General features: G+C 32.8%; 1 protein-coding gene across 5 annotated transcripts in view; it reads left to right on the top strand.

The window, feature by feature from the left end:
- Positions 1-715: 715 nt before the first annotated feature.
- Positions 716-16,811, top strand: part of LOC128982958 (kinase D-interacting substrate of 220 kDa B) — a 306,316-nt gene continuing 290,220 nt past the window's right edge. For 3 of the 5 annotated variants that reach the window (XM_054402066.1, XM_054402065.1, XM_054402064.1), the window contains exons 1-2: positions 716-854; positions 5,504-5,765. In XM_054402066.1, coding sequence (XP_054258041.1) covers positions 5,556-5,765 — 210 coding nt within the window. In that variant the 5' untranslated portion in view covers positions 716-854; positions 5,504-5,555. Of the gene's footprint in view, positions 855-5,503; positions 5,766-10,122; positions 10,167-16,811 lie in introns of those variants that run through there. The other 2 variants (XM_054402067.1, XM_054402068.1) reach the window with 2 other exon arrangements.

The following is a 16,811-nucleotide window of genomic DNA, read 5'->3' as shown; positions in this document are numbered from 1 at the left end:
TTCATTACTTTTCCACAATGAGAAAAGTATTTAAATATCCATGGTCCAGATTATGCTGTCTCTAATGTAATCTTAAAAAAGGAAATTGATTTCTGTCTGTATGGTATCTTTCCCTTTATTCTAAAGACTTTCAAAATATTTAACCAAAACCATATTTTTATACCTTGTTCAAAGCAGTGCACTTAACAATATTCTTACTCGTTGTGCTTAAAAATATGTATTGAGAGTAGGTTGATCCAATCAAGTTTTCTTTTTCAATGGTTTATTGAACACAGCAGGATTTCACCATGTTTTGGGGGGAAATACTGCTGGTACTTCCTTTTTATAAAAACCTCAAGTCATTTTCACAAAGTGTAGTAAACTAATCGAATACACTTACGCTTAACGTTTTTCTTTCTTGTATATTGAAACCTTACAATGTAAGAAATTTAGTGCTAATATTGAACTTCGCAAGGCTATCTATTCGCTCACGGAAAACTTTCATGGGAATTTCATAGTGAAATCACAAAAAGTAGTTTTATCCTCTTTGAAAGTGAATGTTGGTTTAGTTTATCACTCAGTACACATTGACCCAGACTCTTTGTTGTTGTGAGCTGATGATTTGTACTAGTGATTGACTCCACCTACTTAGTCTCAGAGTCCCATTGACAGTGATAACCTATCAGTGTCTTATCTCTGACCCTCTACAGACACTAGTCAGTGTGTGTTAGGGCCTTTGATCAACACTTTGCTCTTGTCTGCCATGTGCTCATGGATTAGTCAAGAAATTAGTGCTAAGTGTCAATTTTGTTATAACTAGTTTCTACATTTAAGTTTAGTGTTTTGGTTTCCTTGATGTGGTGTAATGTTTTTAGGTTTGTATAGCTGAAATTAGCAGACAATATGGAGGAAGTGTCTTGGAGTAGTCTAATTTGTAAACCGGTCCAATAAAAATAATCAAGGCCATAATTTGGTAATAAACTGTGTTTACACTTTTTGTTTTAAAAGCATATTCTTTAGGATTAATATGTGCATTTTAAACATCGACATAAAATAAACTAATTACCTAATTCGATTATGTTTTGTGACTTTCAAAAACCAAGCTGGTTTTAGCTAGTAACAAGGCTATTGTCTTGTTGTTTCAATAATCATTCAATCAATATCTTCACTTAACTTTGCCACTGGTGCATCGGCGCTGTTCACAAATAATATTTAATAGTTATATGGTAAAAGGCACCTTGCTACCAATAGTATTTTCAGACAAGATATCTTATATCTCTTTTTCTGTCTAAAGCGTTGGCATGTGATAAATAGGAGGATTTCTGCAGTTGTTATGTGACCTTATTGTCAGTTTATTTCTTCTCTCCATTCAAGAGTAACTAGATGGTAGAAGACAGTTGCACAATCTTCTCTGGCAAGGTTTTGACTCTTTTCTGGCAGCCAATTTGTCAATCCCCTATTCTGTTTTGTATTCCTCATTATATGGATTGCAATCTTCATCAATGTTATTTTTATTTATATTAATCTTGATTTACTTAACACTAATTTCCTGCACTATACTGTATGAGATATTTTTCTTACATTACAATATCCACTTTTCTACGTATATCTATTTGAAACTTAGTGGAAATTATATTATTCTAGCCAGCAGCAAAATTCTTAATCTTAATTAATTTATCCCCTGGGTGGTACTAAGCGTTGGACGACTTTTGGTGTCAAGACTGTTACTATGATCTCCCACTGAAGTGAGCTGTCAAACAACACAAAAACATTATCTTTAGCTAGCTAACTTTAGTTAGCTTTTGACTCTGTCTGGAAAAAAAGGTTTTGTAATTTAAAAAAAAAATGTTACAATCTGATTCATTAAACTTCTTTAGAACTCTATGCTCTCAAACGGATTAATTTAAGTATATGCGACTTAAGAAAAGTAATTTATAGCAACTCAAAAATAGTCTCCATTTACAAAAGCCCAAGGCACAAACCAGGGCCAACATTGTACATCAGCTTACTGGGTCCGCATTTATAACAAACGCACAAGTTCTTTGTCTGTGCCATACTCCTTTGTCTCTTGTTTGTTCTGTATATTCTGCCTTTTAAATACTGTATTCCAATGTAGATGAATATTGATGCAAAGAGGTTCTACTTAAAAAGCACTCAAGGTTATATCCACCGCTCAGCTGTTTATACACAACAATTTGCCTCTGGATGTCTATAAACCACCACTGAAAAGATGATAGGGTTATGAGACCCAACTGCAGAAGAAGGTAGAACCCCTTTTTTTTGGAAACAGTGGGCTTTATTAACCTGTAGTTAGGTGTACATTAATTTTTAAAATGGAGAATTACAAATGATCAGTCTTGTGGGTGTGGAGCAGAGTCTGAAATATGGAGCTCATAGTCAATAATTGCCATCTTACGGCATCTCAGGAATCAGTTAGTCTCCCATTGGGTTTGACTTAGTGAAGGTAGATCTCTCCATTTATTGGAATCCATTTAATTTGTTTTATAGATGTAGCTGAGTTAGCACAGGAACTATTATTTATATCCTTTCACAAAATGTTGTGATTTACTGAAAAATACAAATAATCTTACTACATGCTGTGAATCATTGCCACTCATCACTAGTACTAGCTCAGACTTTTTTCCTACCGTTGTTTTACATTCCATGACCCCCAGAAATAACTTCAAATCCTTTTTTAACACTGTAACTTAAAACTTCTTATTACCACATATGTTTAATCATCCATATAATGAACAAATTTTGTTCCATCCTAGCTGTTTCATGATTTTGGATCATATGTTTTTTTGGTTGAGAGTTTTCTGTGAACCATAATGTTAGACATTAAACTATTAATCTAAACACTTGATTTGAATGACACTCTACTCCATAGAAATCCAGATGTTTTTTTACTTTTGCTTTCCCTCCCAACACATAGTATATAGAGAAAGTATTGTTTTCATTAAAGTTTTTGAGATTGATTAGCAATATTCGTTTTGGGTCCCTTTGAACCCCAAAAAGTGGTTTTAAAAGTGACGTCTCTGTGTGTGTGGATGTGTACAGACCTACAGACTATACATGTGGTCCGATTTTGATTAAATCTGGTACTTGGGTACTAATCCATGATATCTGCAGGCATTTTTTATTTTTAATAGTGACTTAAAAAAAAAAAACATAAAATAATAGAAAAATCTGATATTTATAAAAAAAACAATTTTGATTAAAATTTATTATGTTATAGTCCTTTTCCCCCTATGACATAACCTCCAACACTGTAACAGTTATAGTTCTAAAGCTATTGCAAGTTTAGTTATTTTCCCCTTAAAATTCCCAAGTTACTCTTTCTGTTTCTCTGTTTACCCATACAATTAAGAAAATGGCAGAAAGTATGTTTCAGTTTGCTGATACTGTTTATTTATTTTAAAATACAAAAGGATAATGTATAGAGTTATTATACATTGATTATAATTTATTATTATTTTCCTTTACATCAAATTTGACATGTTGAAAGTACAGTTGTGTTCATCATTGATGGAGTCCATACTTCATCTTAGTTCATCCTAGGAAACCTTACTGTACCTCTACAGATTGAATTTTTTGTCAGATGAATGCATCAAATACTATACTGAAATATTTGTAGAAATAAGTTATGTTTACTCAACCCTGCAATAACAATTCTGTTACACTCATGTCAAGAAGCGATACGAGTCTAGGAACACTGATCAGTCAATTGACACCAATTAGCTTGGCTGTGTCACTATACGAGAAAACACTCATTTCAGATAAACTTTTAATGTTTTTTTTCTTGGTCTATCAAATACTTCTGCAATTTTGTTGACTTTCATGGTAATTTTTTTTTTTATAGACTCTGCGCCACAAAGAATAAAAATTGAATACCACCCTAAAGCTGGTTTTTCTTGTTTCCTCATATTGAATCACTGTGCAATGTGCACCCAAATCATCAAGATAGAATGCAATGTAGACCATTGTGCTCATGGCAACTGAGGAGTCTTTGGAAACATCTGGTGTGTGTAGTGATGCTAGTCAGGATAATAAATTCTCAAGATAGACAATGGTCATATGCCACTGTGGATTATTGCCGAAAAGGAGATTTAAAAACTGTATAAACTTTAACACATCATTATATAAAACAGATTTTTAATTTGCTCTCTAAGAAAAATGTCTTAGGATAAAATTCTTAAAAACTTTTTCCTTTCTGAAAATGTGCACGAATTTAGTATATTTGTGTACTTAGAAAAGAAAAACTGGTCTATTTCATCTTATAATTCTTCTTGACCTTCTAATTACAGCAATGTCACTATATGTTTCTTTCCTTTAGGGTACAAACTCATATTTACTTCCTGTACTTATTTTCATAATAAACCCAAGGGAAATGTGCAGGATAACTTGTTGTAATGTAATGTAATGGAAAAATGTAACCATATTGTGTACGTGAACTGTGCTCAACAGCACACAAATTGGAAAATCCAGTATTAATATTCTTCAAATATGAACATTTGCAGATTAAAATAAATTTGCGTCTCTCATAAATAAATTTAACTAATTGCATCAATAGTAAGCAGCTTCTTAGAAGCTCTGTATGAAAACAAAAATAAAAATATGGAATATCTATCTTTTTTATTTTATTTAGTTATACTTTTCTTCCGAATTATTTTTTACCTATTTGTATATTTTAGTAAATTCTATTTAATTTTCAACACATTTTAAAGAAACACTATTAATTACCCTCTAGCTACAATAAAATAGTATAAACCGCTGTAATATACTTTTTTGCTTATTATTTTTGCTAAGAATGTATGACAAAGTTAATCAATTACTATGTGTTAAAACTACACAAGAGGTTAAAATTAGTTGAAATGATCTCAGTTCCCAAGTAGAGACCAAGTAGATAATTTGATAACTGATACAGTAGTAAACTACCTTCGGTTAGTCGGCTTTGAATGAAGTTTTTTGTTTGTTATTCAGTGGGAGCTAGAATTTGGTTGAAGATGGTAGACGAATATTTATTTTCTGACACTTTGTGTATACAGGTAAATGTAAGATTTGTGAAATTGTTGAGCTTAAGAGTTTCTATTGTTTGTTTTCTTTACTTTGGAGCTGATCTCTTTGATCTTCAAGGAGTTAATAATCTGCAGGTTTTGGTGTTAGTATATGACAAACACGCTGGGAACCAATGCAAATCACAAGGAACTCTATTCCCATTCTTAAAATGTGTGTTCCTTTAATATTTATTTCACATTTTGACCTCTATAACTTTGCAGCTGTTGCCATGTTTATTTTGCTGGGGTTTAAAGAAATTAACCACTAAAGTTGGTTAAAAGGGGTAAGATGAGTCCCAGACAAACAGCCCAACAATGAGAATACAGGGTACTTGATTTTATTTGTGATGAATATTGTAGGATTTCTGGAAACCAAAACTGTTCATGCATAAAACTAGTTTTTTATGACTTAAAACAAGAGTAAAGTGTAATGATCAACTAAAATTAATATTTGTTTTTAAACAAAGCCAAATAAAAGTGGAATGTAATGGTATTAGTGAAGTGTGTTGAGGAATAAAGATGAGTACACCACCTCAGTGTCGGACTATTCACTCGTTGGGGACCCCTCGAAGTCTACAACGAGCAGTGTTTGGTGCCGCCAGCAATAGTTTAGTTAGCTTAGAGTCCCTTCCACTCACCGAGGGAGGGTTCCGGCCAAGACCCAGCTATGGTAGTATCTTTAGCTACTACCACATGCTACGTCGCGGCTCTGTACTAAGTAATAGCAAGGTATGCACCAACCAATGCCAAACTAGTAGAGAAAATATTAGGGGAGGCAGAAATGATTATAGCAAAATAACTACTAGAATAGAAGTGCCAGTAAAAAATTGGAAATGGTGCACAAAGTTTAATTTTTGTGTGTTTTTTCAGCTATTTACTTTTATTTCCAAACAGTGTCACTTTCATCAATCCGATAATCTATATATTAATAACGTAAGCCGATTCTTAGCGTCAAAATTGTGGGCGACTGGGAAGTCGTAGAACGACGGGAGAGGGCTCAAATTAAAGGTCTCGATCCTGTGACGGCGGGAAAAATAGTGAAATTCCCTAAATTTTAACATAAAATTTGATATAACGTAAAATGTTCTCCATAAGAAATGCATTAGAAGCCATTTACTGCTGATTTTTGTTTACTTCAATACAGCTGATCGTGATTAATCATCAAACCAGTAAGCAATATTACATTTGGATTACTCATTTGCCAGTCAATTCTGCAATGTACTGTATACTATATAAAACAAACTATATAAAGGGATAACGTTACCCTTAATAATAAAGTCTTTTTAGTTATGTCAAAGTTGAAATAAATTGTTTTCAAGATTAAAGAAACGATTCAAGATTAAAAGAAGATCTTCTTTGTTTTGATTTCAAAACATATGTTAAAGATTTATTTTTTTATATTTTATATTTTAGATTTATTGTAGTGTTTAATCAATATTTTGTATGAAGTGGAATAGCCTCAACGGTTACTCTTAGAAAACAATTTGGGAATAAAGATGAAGTAGGTTCGTACAGTAGGTATTTGTTCATTAAGTACTTAAGTACTTTGTTAATTGCTCCAAGCAAAATAGGTTCAAATAGTATAGCCTAGCATGCATGGTAGAAAAGAAAGCACCTATATATAACAGTAGAACGTAGAGGTAATTTCCGTTTCTTAAAACTAACAAAAAATATTTATGTCGTGATTAGTTTCGATAACTGGGTAATGGAACCCTAACCAGTCGCAAAATAGTTAGTAATTAAACGTTGATTAGGCCCTTTTTTTGTAGAATATGTAAATCAATCGCAACTTAAGGAGGATTACCACCACATATACTTACACTAGGCTAATAATAGTGGTTTTTTTATGTTCATCAGAAACAAATTTAGGGTTAAGCTCTGTCAATGGGATGCCTTTACTTAAGACTAATTCTGTCAAACCTTTACAAAATGAGCATAGACTTAGAAATGATAACTGGGTAGGGATGCTAATTTAGCAGTTTTGACCAAGAACTAAGTTTATGTCAACACACCATTTTTTGCCTTTTCTTATTTGACGAAGACAATTTCCAATACTGTATTTCAACATTCACATTGACTAAATAATTAACGATTCGAGATTAAATGGAAAACTTCTGCTTTGTTGTTATTTCAAAACATATGTTCAATATTTATTCTACACTTTCTTTGTAAATGTCAAAGAGTCTATACAAATATCTACACAAAAGATATGGTGTACAGGGATATATTATATTCTGACACATAAATAATATATTTCTGAGTGAGTTTGAATATTAGAATAATTTGTTTTACCTAACTCGCCTTTTTAAACTTCCCTATCCCAAGCGTGATGTATACAACTTCCTTACTTCTCGAGTGATGTAAAGTTTCAAAAACTCACTCGTTGAGGTAATGAAACCCATTTAAATAACATTGAGAGCTCAACTTCAAAATTATACCTCTATGGAGCCAACGATGTTTAACGCTAGAAATCAGCTGTGCGCTTGAATTTTATTGTTATGCTTTAAAGAATGATCCTAACCTAGCTTTTGTTTGTAAAAGAACGTTACTGTTAGAAGATGAGTGAAATGGATAATGAAAAATATTGTACGTAACCCCCTGTATATTGTCGGGTCAGGTAAAATCTTGTACGTTACACGTTACGCAAGAGCGTGTTTACATCACTTTTCACTTAGGTGAATTATGTCACCTGCGTGATGTAAAAACGCTCTTACTACACTCTTGTAATGTAAATAGCTATTACATTATTGAGCTTTTTAGAGACTTATGTCCCTACAGGCCACTAGTAGTGTTTATTCCATAATAACAATTAGTTTTTATAAAGGCAATAAGGCTAATAGAAAACTAAAATGTTGCCAGCAATACAAATAAAAAAAAACTTTTTAAAGTACAAGTCCTCTGATTAGAAATATTTTTTGTATCTCAGATTTTATAGTTGTCATTATAAAAGGGGTGGCATGGGAGTTTTGTAACTATCGTGTCATAGAAGCATACTTTCATTGTGTAATGACTACAATTTTGTCTTTACATTCATTATGTAGCCCCTGATCTGTTTAATAATTAGACTATTATAGGTACATACCTTACAACAACAGTTCAACAAGTGGTGTTCACACTCACGACATGTTTTGCCTATTCATTCAGGCATTGTCAAGTGATCTTACGGAGGCAGACTACCTCCGTACCGCGACCGGTTAATAGTAGGTCTACTATAAGTTTTAAATGTGTTTTTTTTCATGCATGTACTGGGTGTCCCAGAAAGGATTGCACTTTTATTTTGGGGAAAGCCGAATGTCCAAGAATGATAAGATAAGGAGCTTATCAGGGCTTTGTAGCCATGCCGTGGAAAGTCATTTGCCATGGATGGCTTTACCGGCAAGCAGTGTGCTTTCTGTGTACGCGACTATTATCAAACGCTTTCATTACGACACTTCCGTGCTCAATACAGACTTCATGATCTCAAAACCAAATGCCATCAGTGAATATTATTAAATGCTGGGTGGGCAAATTTAAAGCTACAGGATCAACTATGAAACCTCGTCGCATCGGTCGCCATAGAGAAGCGCGTTCTGAACAAAATATCGAGCGTGTTTGAGATGCTGTAGAGGATAATCCACATCGATCAGTAAGAAAACACGCTGCTGCTTTGAATATACCCGAACCAATATTTACCGCATTTTGAAACAAGATTTGCAGTTTCACCCGCACAAAACTCAATTAGTACAGGCAAAAAAAAAAAAAAAAAAAAAAAATACAGCATGGGTATACAGCAGGAGACTCCATGACTACAATAAGTCAGCTTTTTTGTGGGAAAGTCATTTCCAGATTTGGTAACAATAACTTTCCTTCAAGAAGCCCACACCTAACTCCACTAGACTTTTTTTGTGGGGTATCTAAAAAGTTGGGTGTACAACAACGCTCCTGCTACTCTCAATCATCTAAAGCAAAATATTCGTGAGGAAACTGAAGCCATCTCACCAGAACTCTGCCGTTGAGTCTTCGCAGATGTGAGTTTTCGTTTGGCGAAGTGCCGGCACCGTAGAGGTCTACATCTGGAAGATGTAATCTTTCACAAGTAATTTCCCTGAAGTGTACAAACAGGTATTCTTGGGGAAATTGCTGTAAATAAAGCCATTTTCCTGTTTTGTTCGTTTTAAAAGTGCATTCCTTTCCGGGACACCCAGTATAATGTATATTTATTTGTTTGTAATTGACGAATCTTATGTGGATGAATCATTCTCGTAAAGATAACTTGACAATGCCTGAATGAATAGGCGAAACATGTCATGAGTTTGAACACCACTTGTTGAACTGTTGATGTAATGTATGTACTTAATATTCCAACAGTTTTGTCACTAATAACATTGACTAATTGTATGCAAAAATTCTTTGAAATGTCCAATTCAATTTTTACATTTGATTGAAAAGTTTGGCTCTAGATTCAATTGTGTATAAATAACTTTGCCAATCCACATGTAATTATTTTTATCGCGTAAAAACTACTTGATGAACTTACTTGAAATTTTGCACAAAGATGACTCGTGTTTACATTTAGGGGTGGAGAGGGGTTGAAGGGGTATCTATTTATATTGTTTTTGTTATAACTTATCCTTTAGTGTCAGGTCTTCAATATGCCCTTACATGAAAACATGATACACATTCGATTGAATGTTATTCATAGCATCAACCATTTTTCTTACGGGGTGTTGGTACTCTTTAAGAAATAGTTGTCAGAAATTAAGTGAGTTCTCTACTCTCAGAACTTTAAAATTCTCTTAGTTTGGATATCCACTGATAAGAAATCAACACTCGTTTATTCGCTGGTGTAAAGTTGAAAATGTCAATACAGTAAGCAATAGCCACCATCGCTTACTAAATATGTTTTACTCTATGTCTAATTGTTGTGCGTCCTAATGATAATTTGATTTATCAATTCTAAACAATTTCAACACTCTAGATGTTAGAGTACTTGCCTCAAACTCTGTCATGCTCACCTAGGCACAATAGGCATGAACCTCCTGTTATCGTGTGATAAATGATAAGTGTTATCACAACCGCAATTATCCTCACTCAGTCTGAGGCTGCGAGAATGGTGAAGCGGAGGTATTCCAAGCAGGTGAATCATGTTATGTTGGTAAAACATTCTGTTTACTACTTCTTACAGTGTTGTTAATTTTGTTACATTTTTAATTATTGGAAATTAAGTTATTGCAAGATAAAAATAGTATATACAGGTACTACCTAGTTTTCAATCATGTATGTTGATTTCAAGATATTTATTTTTTATAAAAAACATAGTTATTAAAAAAATAAGCAAGTGAAATTAAAATATTCTCCAACTATACTCATGTTGCCATGCTCAGACTGACTCTATACAAAAAAACTTTGCAATCATTCCTATACCCAAGCTCTGTAAATGTGCAAACTTAATATTACACTAGCTGTTGGCCCGCCCTACGTACGGGAATCAAGTAGCCGATTAAAACTAATTCAAAACAGCTATCTTACACGAATACAAAAAGATTCTTGCATTTTTAATAGGGAAAATAATCTTGTAAACACAAGACCACGTCTATTTCTTTCATCCGATTGTAGTAGGCTTTAACTATATGGATTTTAAATCCGATAATTTTACAATAAAGCAGTGATTGTGTTGATTTGAAAAGCCTTGAAGTGGGATTGGTCGATTCACACACACTGGTTTAAAGTACGGTTAAGTTACATATTACCTTCCATGGCAAACTTCACTTAAAGAGTACCTTATTTTACCTCAGTGGCCACTTAAACCTAAAGAGGATTTTGGAATCTGATTCTCTTCTATCCCTCCCCTTTTCTAATGTTGATCCCAGTCTGGAGAAGTCTTAATCCCTTGGTCCTCCAAGTGGTCGTCTTACTTGTGCTACTCCTTGGAATACATTTTTCAAAGTTGATGTATCATCTCTCCTCCACACATAGCCTGTCCATCCGAGTTTTTTACTTCTGGAAAGCATGTGTTTTAATATTCCTCTTAGCTCTCTGCTCCATCCTATCTCAACCACAGTTATCTTGAAATGGCCCGTATATTTTCTCAAACCCAGCAATAAGGTTTTTCGGTTCTTTGGTCAGGGCCCAAGTTTCTGAACCATAAAGTACTAAACTGGTAAAATTATGGTATGGTATGAATCGAATTTGGTTTATACTGACACCCTGCAGCTTTATTGGTCAGTTTTCTAGAGACCTACCACACCAATTGACATTTGCTTTACCAACCAAAAATTTGGCATGCCGACGTAGTTCAGACATTATAAAATAAATCGTCCATACCTATCTTTTATATCAATTTCACTGCATTAATTGCTAAATTATGACAACTAAATATAAGTAAAGAAAGAAAAGTAAAAACAATAACAAATAGTTTGTTTTGAAACAGCTGTTAAGTTAAAATGACATTCACTTGGAAAAAGAACTTGTCACCTCTGTAGAAGGAATTTTAAAAAAGTAAACACATTAGTAAGTTAGTGACATATGTTTATTATCCATACCGTTATCCGTTTTAATGTCAATGATAACTACCCACCCTCATGAATATATGTACATCGTAATTTTTCCATATTAGTTTATTCAAACTATAAGATATTTAGAAGAAATAAAAGTGATATTTTGCCTACATCAGCGCTCCAATCGTAACACCACATGAACACACGCCAAACCACTTTTTAGATTTTACAAAAGGATAGTAAGTCTACATGCAGTATCCTAGGTATAAAATGATAACATTGTGTTTAATCTATGTCATCCATCTGTTTATCTCTGGATAAAACCCGTCAGAGGTTGTAGTAGTAATTTAAAATCGTGATTTCTGATCATCTTAGGCCGGTTTTATACACCCTAGCCGGTTTTTTGAGGTCCCTAGAGGCCAAAAACACTATCCGTTCAAATTCATATAAATATATATATGTGTCCGTTAGCACGATAACTCAAGCAAAAATGGTCCGATTTTGTCGAAATTTGGTATGAACAAATTTATTCAATTTATTTATTAGTAAACCTACATTTATTCGAACGAGCTCGCGAACCAGCATGATCGGACTATGGGAACGGGGTTTTAGGGTATAAAATTGGTTTTTCCCATTTTGACCCAAAAAACATCAAATTTAGCAATTTCTTTCCAAACTATTTTGTAGAGCTTAACAAAACAAATAATTTAATATATTAAAGCGTTGTTATGCGCCTAATGGTTACGGAGAAAATTCTAAAAAATTGTAAATTTAAAATTCCATGTTATTCTTATGGAGAATAAGTAAACTGTTGTAGTTTGCTTGTTTATGAACATATTTCGATCAAATTTGGAAAATGCATTTATTTCTTACTGAACTATTATAACATTTTACAAAAAAAAAACAAAAAAAACACACTTTTAGTGTGTTGCCCTCCCTGTTGCAGCAAACCTAAGTACTCGTTAAAGTAATTATATTTAAATAAGGAATGAATGTGATATTTTTAAGGAGACATTTTAGTGTAAAAACAATCAGGCAAATGGAAATTCGCTTAGTGTGCAGGTTTGCTGCGGCGGGGGTATTTTACTTTCTTTCCCTACTTAGTATATAGAGAAAGTATTGTTTTCATCAAAATGTTTGAGTTGTGGGTTGAAATGTATCTTTTGAGCCCCCTGAACCCAAAAAATGTGTGGGGATATGTACAGAGCAACAGTTAGGCCTAACACATGTGGCATGTTTGTCATGAATTTTGTTATGTTATTCATGGTATCTCGAGGTGTTTTATTTTTATTTGGATTAATAATGGGCTTTAACAATTTTGATCAAAATTAATTTTAATTAATTAATTTAGGCCTTAGTTGATTGGGTCATGTCTCCTTTTTATACTTTATACTTTTTATACTTTTCAATGAAATAGTGACCATACAAAGTAGGTATTTTAAGCCAAGTATGAATGGAGATGAGTGTAGGATGAGTGGCGCGATCTTGTAGTCTTGTTAGTGACTAAGGCCGACTTATTCCTTAGACAGTCAACTATATACCAAATAGTTCTCCAATGCTTTTGGGTATGGTTCAAAAGATATTGCAACTTGGTGATTTTACCCATAAAATATCACAGTTAATCCCACTGCTTGACAATTGTAAGAGTTATTCGGAGATACTAGTATGTTTTAGTTTGCTGACACATCCTAATTAAATTTTAGTTAAAAACTTAAATCTTTCAGAGACCTCAGATTGGTTTTAAACATGATAGTTATCTTCAATCCTCTCAACAGAATACCTTTTCTAATGAATTATTAATACTTATATTCCCCTTAGAGCATCAATAGATTTTGATTTTATCATAACTATTAGCAATAGGTTTTCAGACTTCAAATTGTGCAGTTTTATTATTGAGAAAGTTTAGTTTACATATCACACTGCACTGTGGTCTCTAAATCATCGGTATGTAGCCTACACATTCATATTGTTAAGTTTAAAAAGTTAAGGAATCTCTGTCTAGGTATGTTTGTATAGAAATGTTCAATGTTGCTTACTTTTTTAAAAACTGGTATGTGATTGTAACTGATTCACATATTTCTTGATATTTTTGCTTACGGAATATGTCTAAAATCTAAAATAGTTAAATCGTCCTTTAAATTTGTTCCCCTCAATCTGTATTTTGTGTCCACACACAAGTAGAATTCTCTGTAGAGATTTTGAGCTAACTGCCTGGTCCCCGCAGTCTGCTGCAGAGGTGACCCACCATGACAGACCCCATGCCTCCCTCCCCCCGCCGACGGGGCTTCTCTCTAGTCCACCTCAATATTCCAGTGGGCGGATGGACCTTCGCAGTTACCCCCGCCTCGCCTAATGAGAGTCGCAAGTTCAGCTTTGCCGGCCTGCGTAAACTGTCTTCTTCGGTCAGTCTGTGTGCAGTGCTCTAACACGGAACGTTGTTTTTGTAGAGCGACTAATTTCCACCCCCAGAGTAGTCACTTTCCAGGGTGTCTACCTAGCTCAACATGTGTGAGACATTGTTGTACAAAAACAACACTTGACACAACTCATGATTATTGTTCATTTGTATATTAAGAATCATCACAGTTGAATAAATGAACCGTTAACATTTACTGTTCTTTAAATACTAAAAACATTTTTAAACTAAATATTGATTGGTAGACACCCTATTTACTTGAATGATTGATGAGAGCTTTTTATCACCCACAGTTAAAATGCTTTCTTTAAGCTTTTAGGTGTTGTAGAGAGTTACTTGCTTTTTTCACCCTAGCATATGTTCAAAAAGAATACTGTAGATGGTTGAAATCATCCAAAAGGCTACTTCATATTATTTTATAAGTAATTTGTAGGTGTTGTATAATTAGTACAAATAAAATATAATGTTAAATTTAGAAGGTTTATTACAGTGATAAAAAGTACAATATCAGAAGAAATAAAAGTAAACAAAACAAAGTGAATAATAAGTTAACAACAATTGCAAACATATGTTAAATAGGCTCAATTAAATAATGACAGGTGGTTAGCTGAAGCCACAAATTCAAATTTAAATCCTATATTTATAAAATCCTATATATAAACTCTTATATTATTAGCAATGATTGCTTGTAAGCATGCTTGCACAAAGATCTCAAAAACGCCTTAAACGATTTCTTTCAAATGTATAATTTGGTTGATGTATAATGTGATAATTTATTTCTAGCCTGAAAAAACTTGTTTCATGCAGTTAAAACTGCCAAAAAAAATCTAATTACATAAAAAAATGAAATTGAAAGTCAACAGTTTTTAACAGTGAGCCAAATGGGTTACTGCATTCGCAAAGAAATAACAAAAATGGTAAACATCAACAAAAGAATAGTTAATACTCCCCAGTCGAGTCTCCTGTGTTTTCTCTTAATTTCAAACAGTAATCCATAGTTAAATTGGAAAACAAACGCATAGAGAAAGGCGGTAGGCTAAGTCAAATTTTAAACTAAAGAAATAAATATAACAGCTGATTAAAAACAAACCTTGAACCAAAGCATATAATGTGATAATGTCTTTTGATTATGTTGAATATTTGATTTCACTGAATGCAACTACTTTTATTCAGCATATGTAAAATCAAATACCTTTTACCCATTCAAACAGCCTCTCATAATATAGCTTAAGCTTGAATAATTTATTTTATTTTAACTGTATTTTAATGTAACTACTGTACACATCAACTCCTGAACGTGTCTGTAAATCAAATAAATTAAAACAGTGATTTATTCAATCATTTAAATTTGTTAATATTCCACCGAGCGTTTGGTACTTTTTTGTAATTTGTTAACGTAGATTAGACCAGCTTGTAATCACTAAGCTTAAATTACATATTTGATCTAAAGATGTGGGCCTAAATATCTGGCAATAACTTTTACTAAAAGAAACGGTTTGAAATTTTAATGGTGCATTATAAGCAAAAAGTAACATAAATACAGCTTATAAATTTAGAGATGAAAATGTCTGTATAATGTATCTATGTATTGCTGTATATTTGTTATGTAAAAGTTTAAGGTAAATAATTTATGTTAGGAATTTGCCAAGCAAAACTATAATGTTAATAGTAATAAATCTTTCAAACATTGAATCGAAAAACTTTTGATTAGTATATCAATCCAAAATGTATTTACATACTCTTTGAAATAGGTACTATTCTTTGTCAGTTAATATGCACTGAACTATTACCCTGGTTTACATGGATTGAGTAAAAGCAATTTTGTTGTAAAATTGCAACTTGACTCCACTCGGTCCAGCACAAATTATGCTTTTAGAAGAGCTATAGTCCCTTTGAAAAAAATATAATTTTTTTCCTGAAGGCAAGTGAAATTATTCGACTATTTCTTTCAACTCACCTTCACATAAACCGTGCCTGTATTAACACCTATCCATTCATAAAATCTTATTTAATTTGATTTCCTAATGCCCTTATGTCGCTGCATACTTTTATCTAGAATTTATGTCAAAATTGATTGATAATGTAAAATATAAAGACATTTATTGAACTTTGGTAGTGTCAAAATCTTAGCTTAATGCTCAATAATGACTAAAATACTGAGTAGCTTGAATTTTGCATCTGCTTGTCTGTGGTTTTGGCTCCCTAAACTTCAATAAGTTTTTTGGTCATAGCTTTATTTAATGATCAGCTACATGTTTTGTATCTATTCAGCTGTTTGAAATAGAATACCAACATCGTATGTGGTGAACCCATCTTCACTTTGGGGTGCAAATTATTATAACTGTAATACCTGAAAGCTGTAACCTATTTTAGACATTATTAACACGAGATTTTCTTACTGTTAAAAACTTAGGTTAAGAGCTATTAAAAACGTCCATGTAATAGTTTTGGTTGAAAATCAAGGACAAAAATGTACATTATACTGTTACTTATATTTTAATTGTATAAATTCAACAGACAGTTTAGTTATAACAATAATAGATCCATCAAATTGTGTCTTAAACAATTTTCCATAGTACTTGTTGAAAAATTGTAAAATTTCTTTACCACAAAGTTAACAGTTACGGAGTTCTTCATAGTAATTTGTGTAACTAGTGTGCGAAGTGGCACTTTGCTGCACATGAGCCGCAGGTGAGTTTGGAAAGCTTCTTGAGTGCAGCAAAGGCACTTTGCACCCAGGTTACACATTACATTTTTCCTACAGTTACTATAAATCATATAAATAATTAGTCTTTCAAACACTAAACAACATGTTTTAGGTTAGGTTAAATCCAAGTATTGAACGAAAATAGAATGTTAAAACAAAACAACAGGTTAAGTCAT

This window comes from Macrosteles quadrilineatus, unplaced genomic scaffold, assembly GCF_028750875.1.
Source record: "Macrosteles quadrilineatus isolate MER2022 unplaced genomic scaffold, UCM_ALF_1.0 Scaffold_1__1_contigs__length_201487025, whole genome shotgun sequence".
NCBI classification, from domain to species: domain Eukaryota; kingdom Metazoa; phylum Arthropoda; class Insecta; order Hemiptera; family Cicadellidae; genus Macrosteles; species Macrosteles quadrilineatus.
The sequence above is the reverse complement of the archived record's forward strand: the minus strand, read 5'-3'. Positions and strand labels throughout refer to the sequence as shown.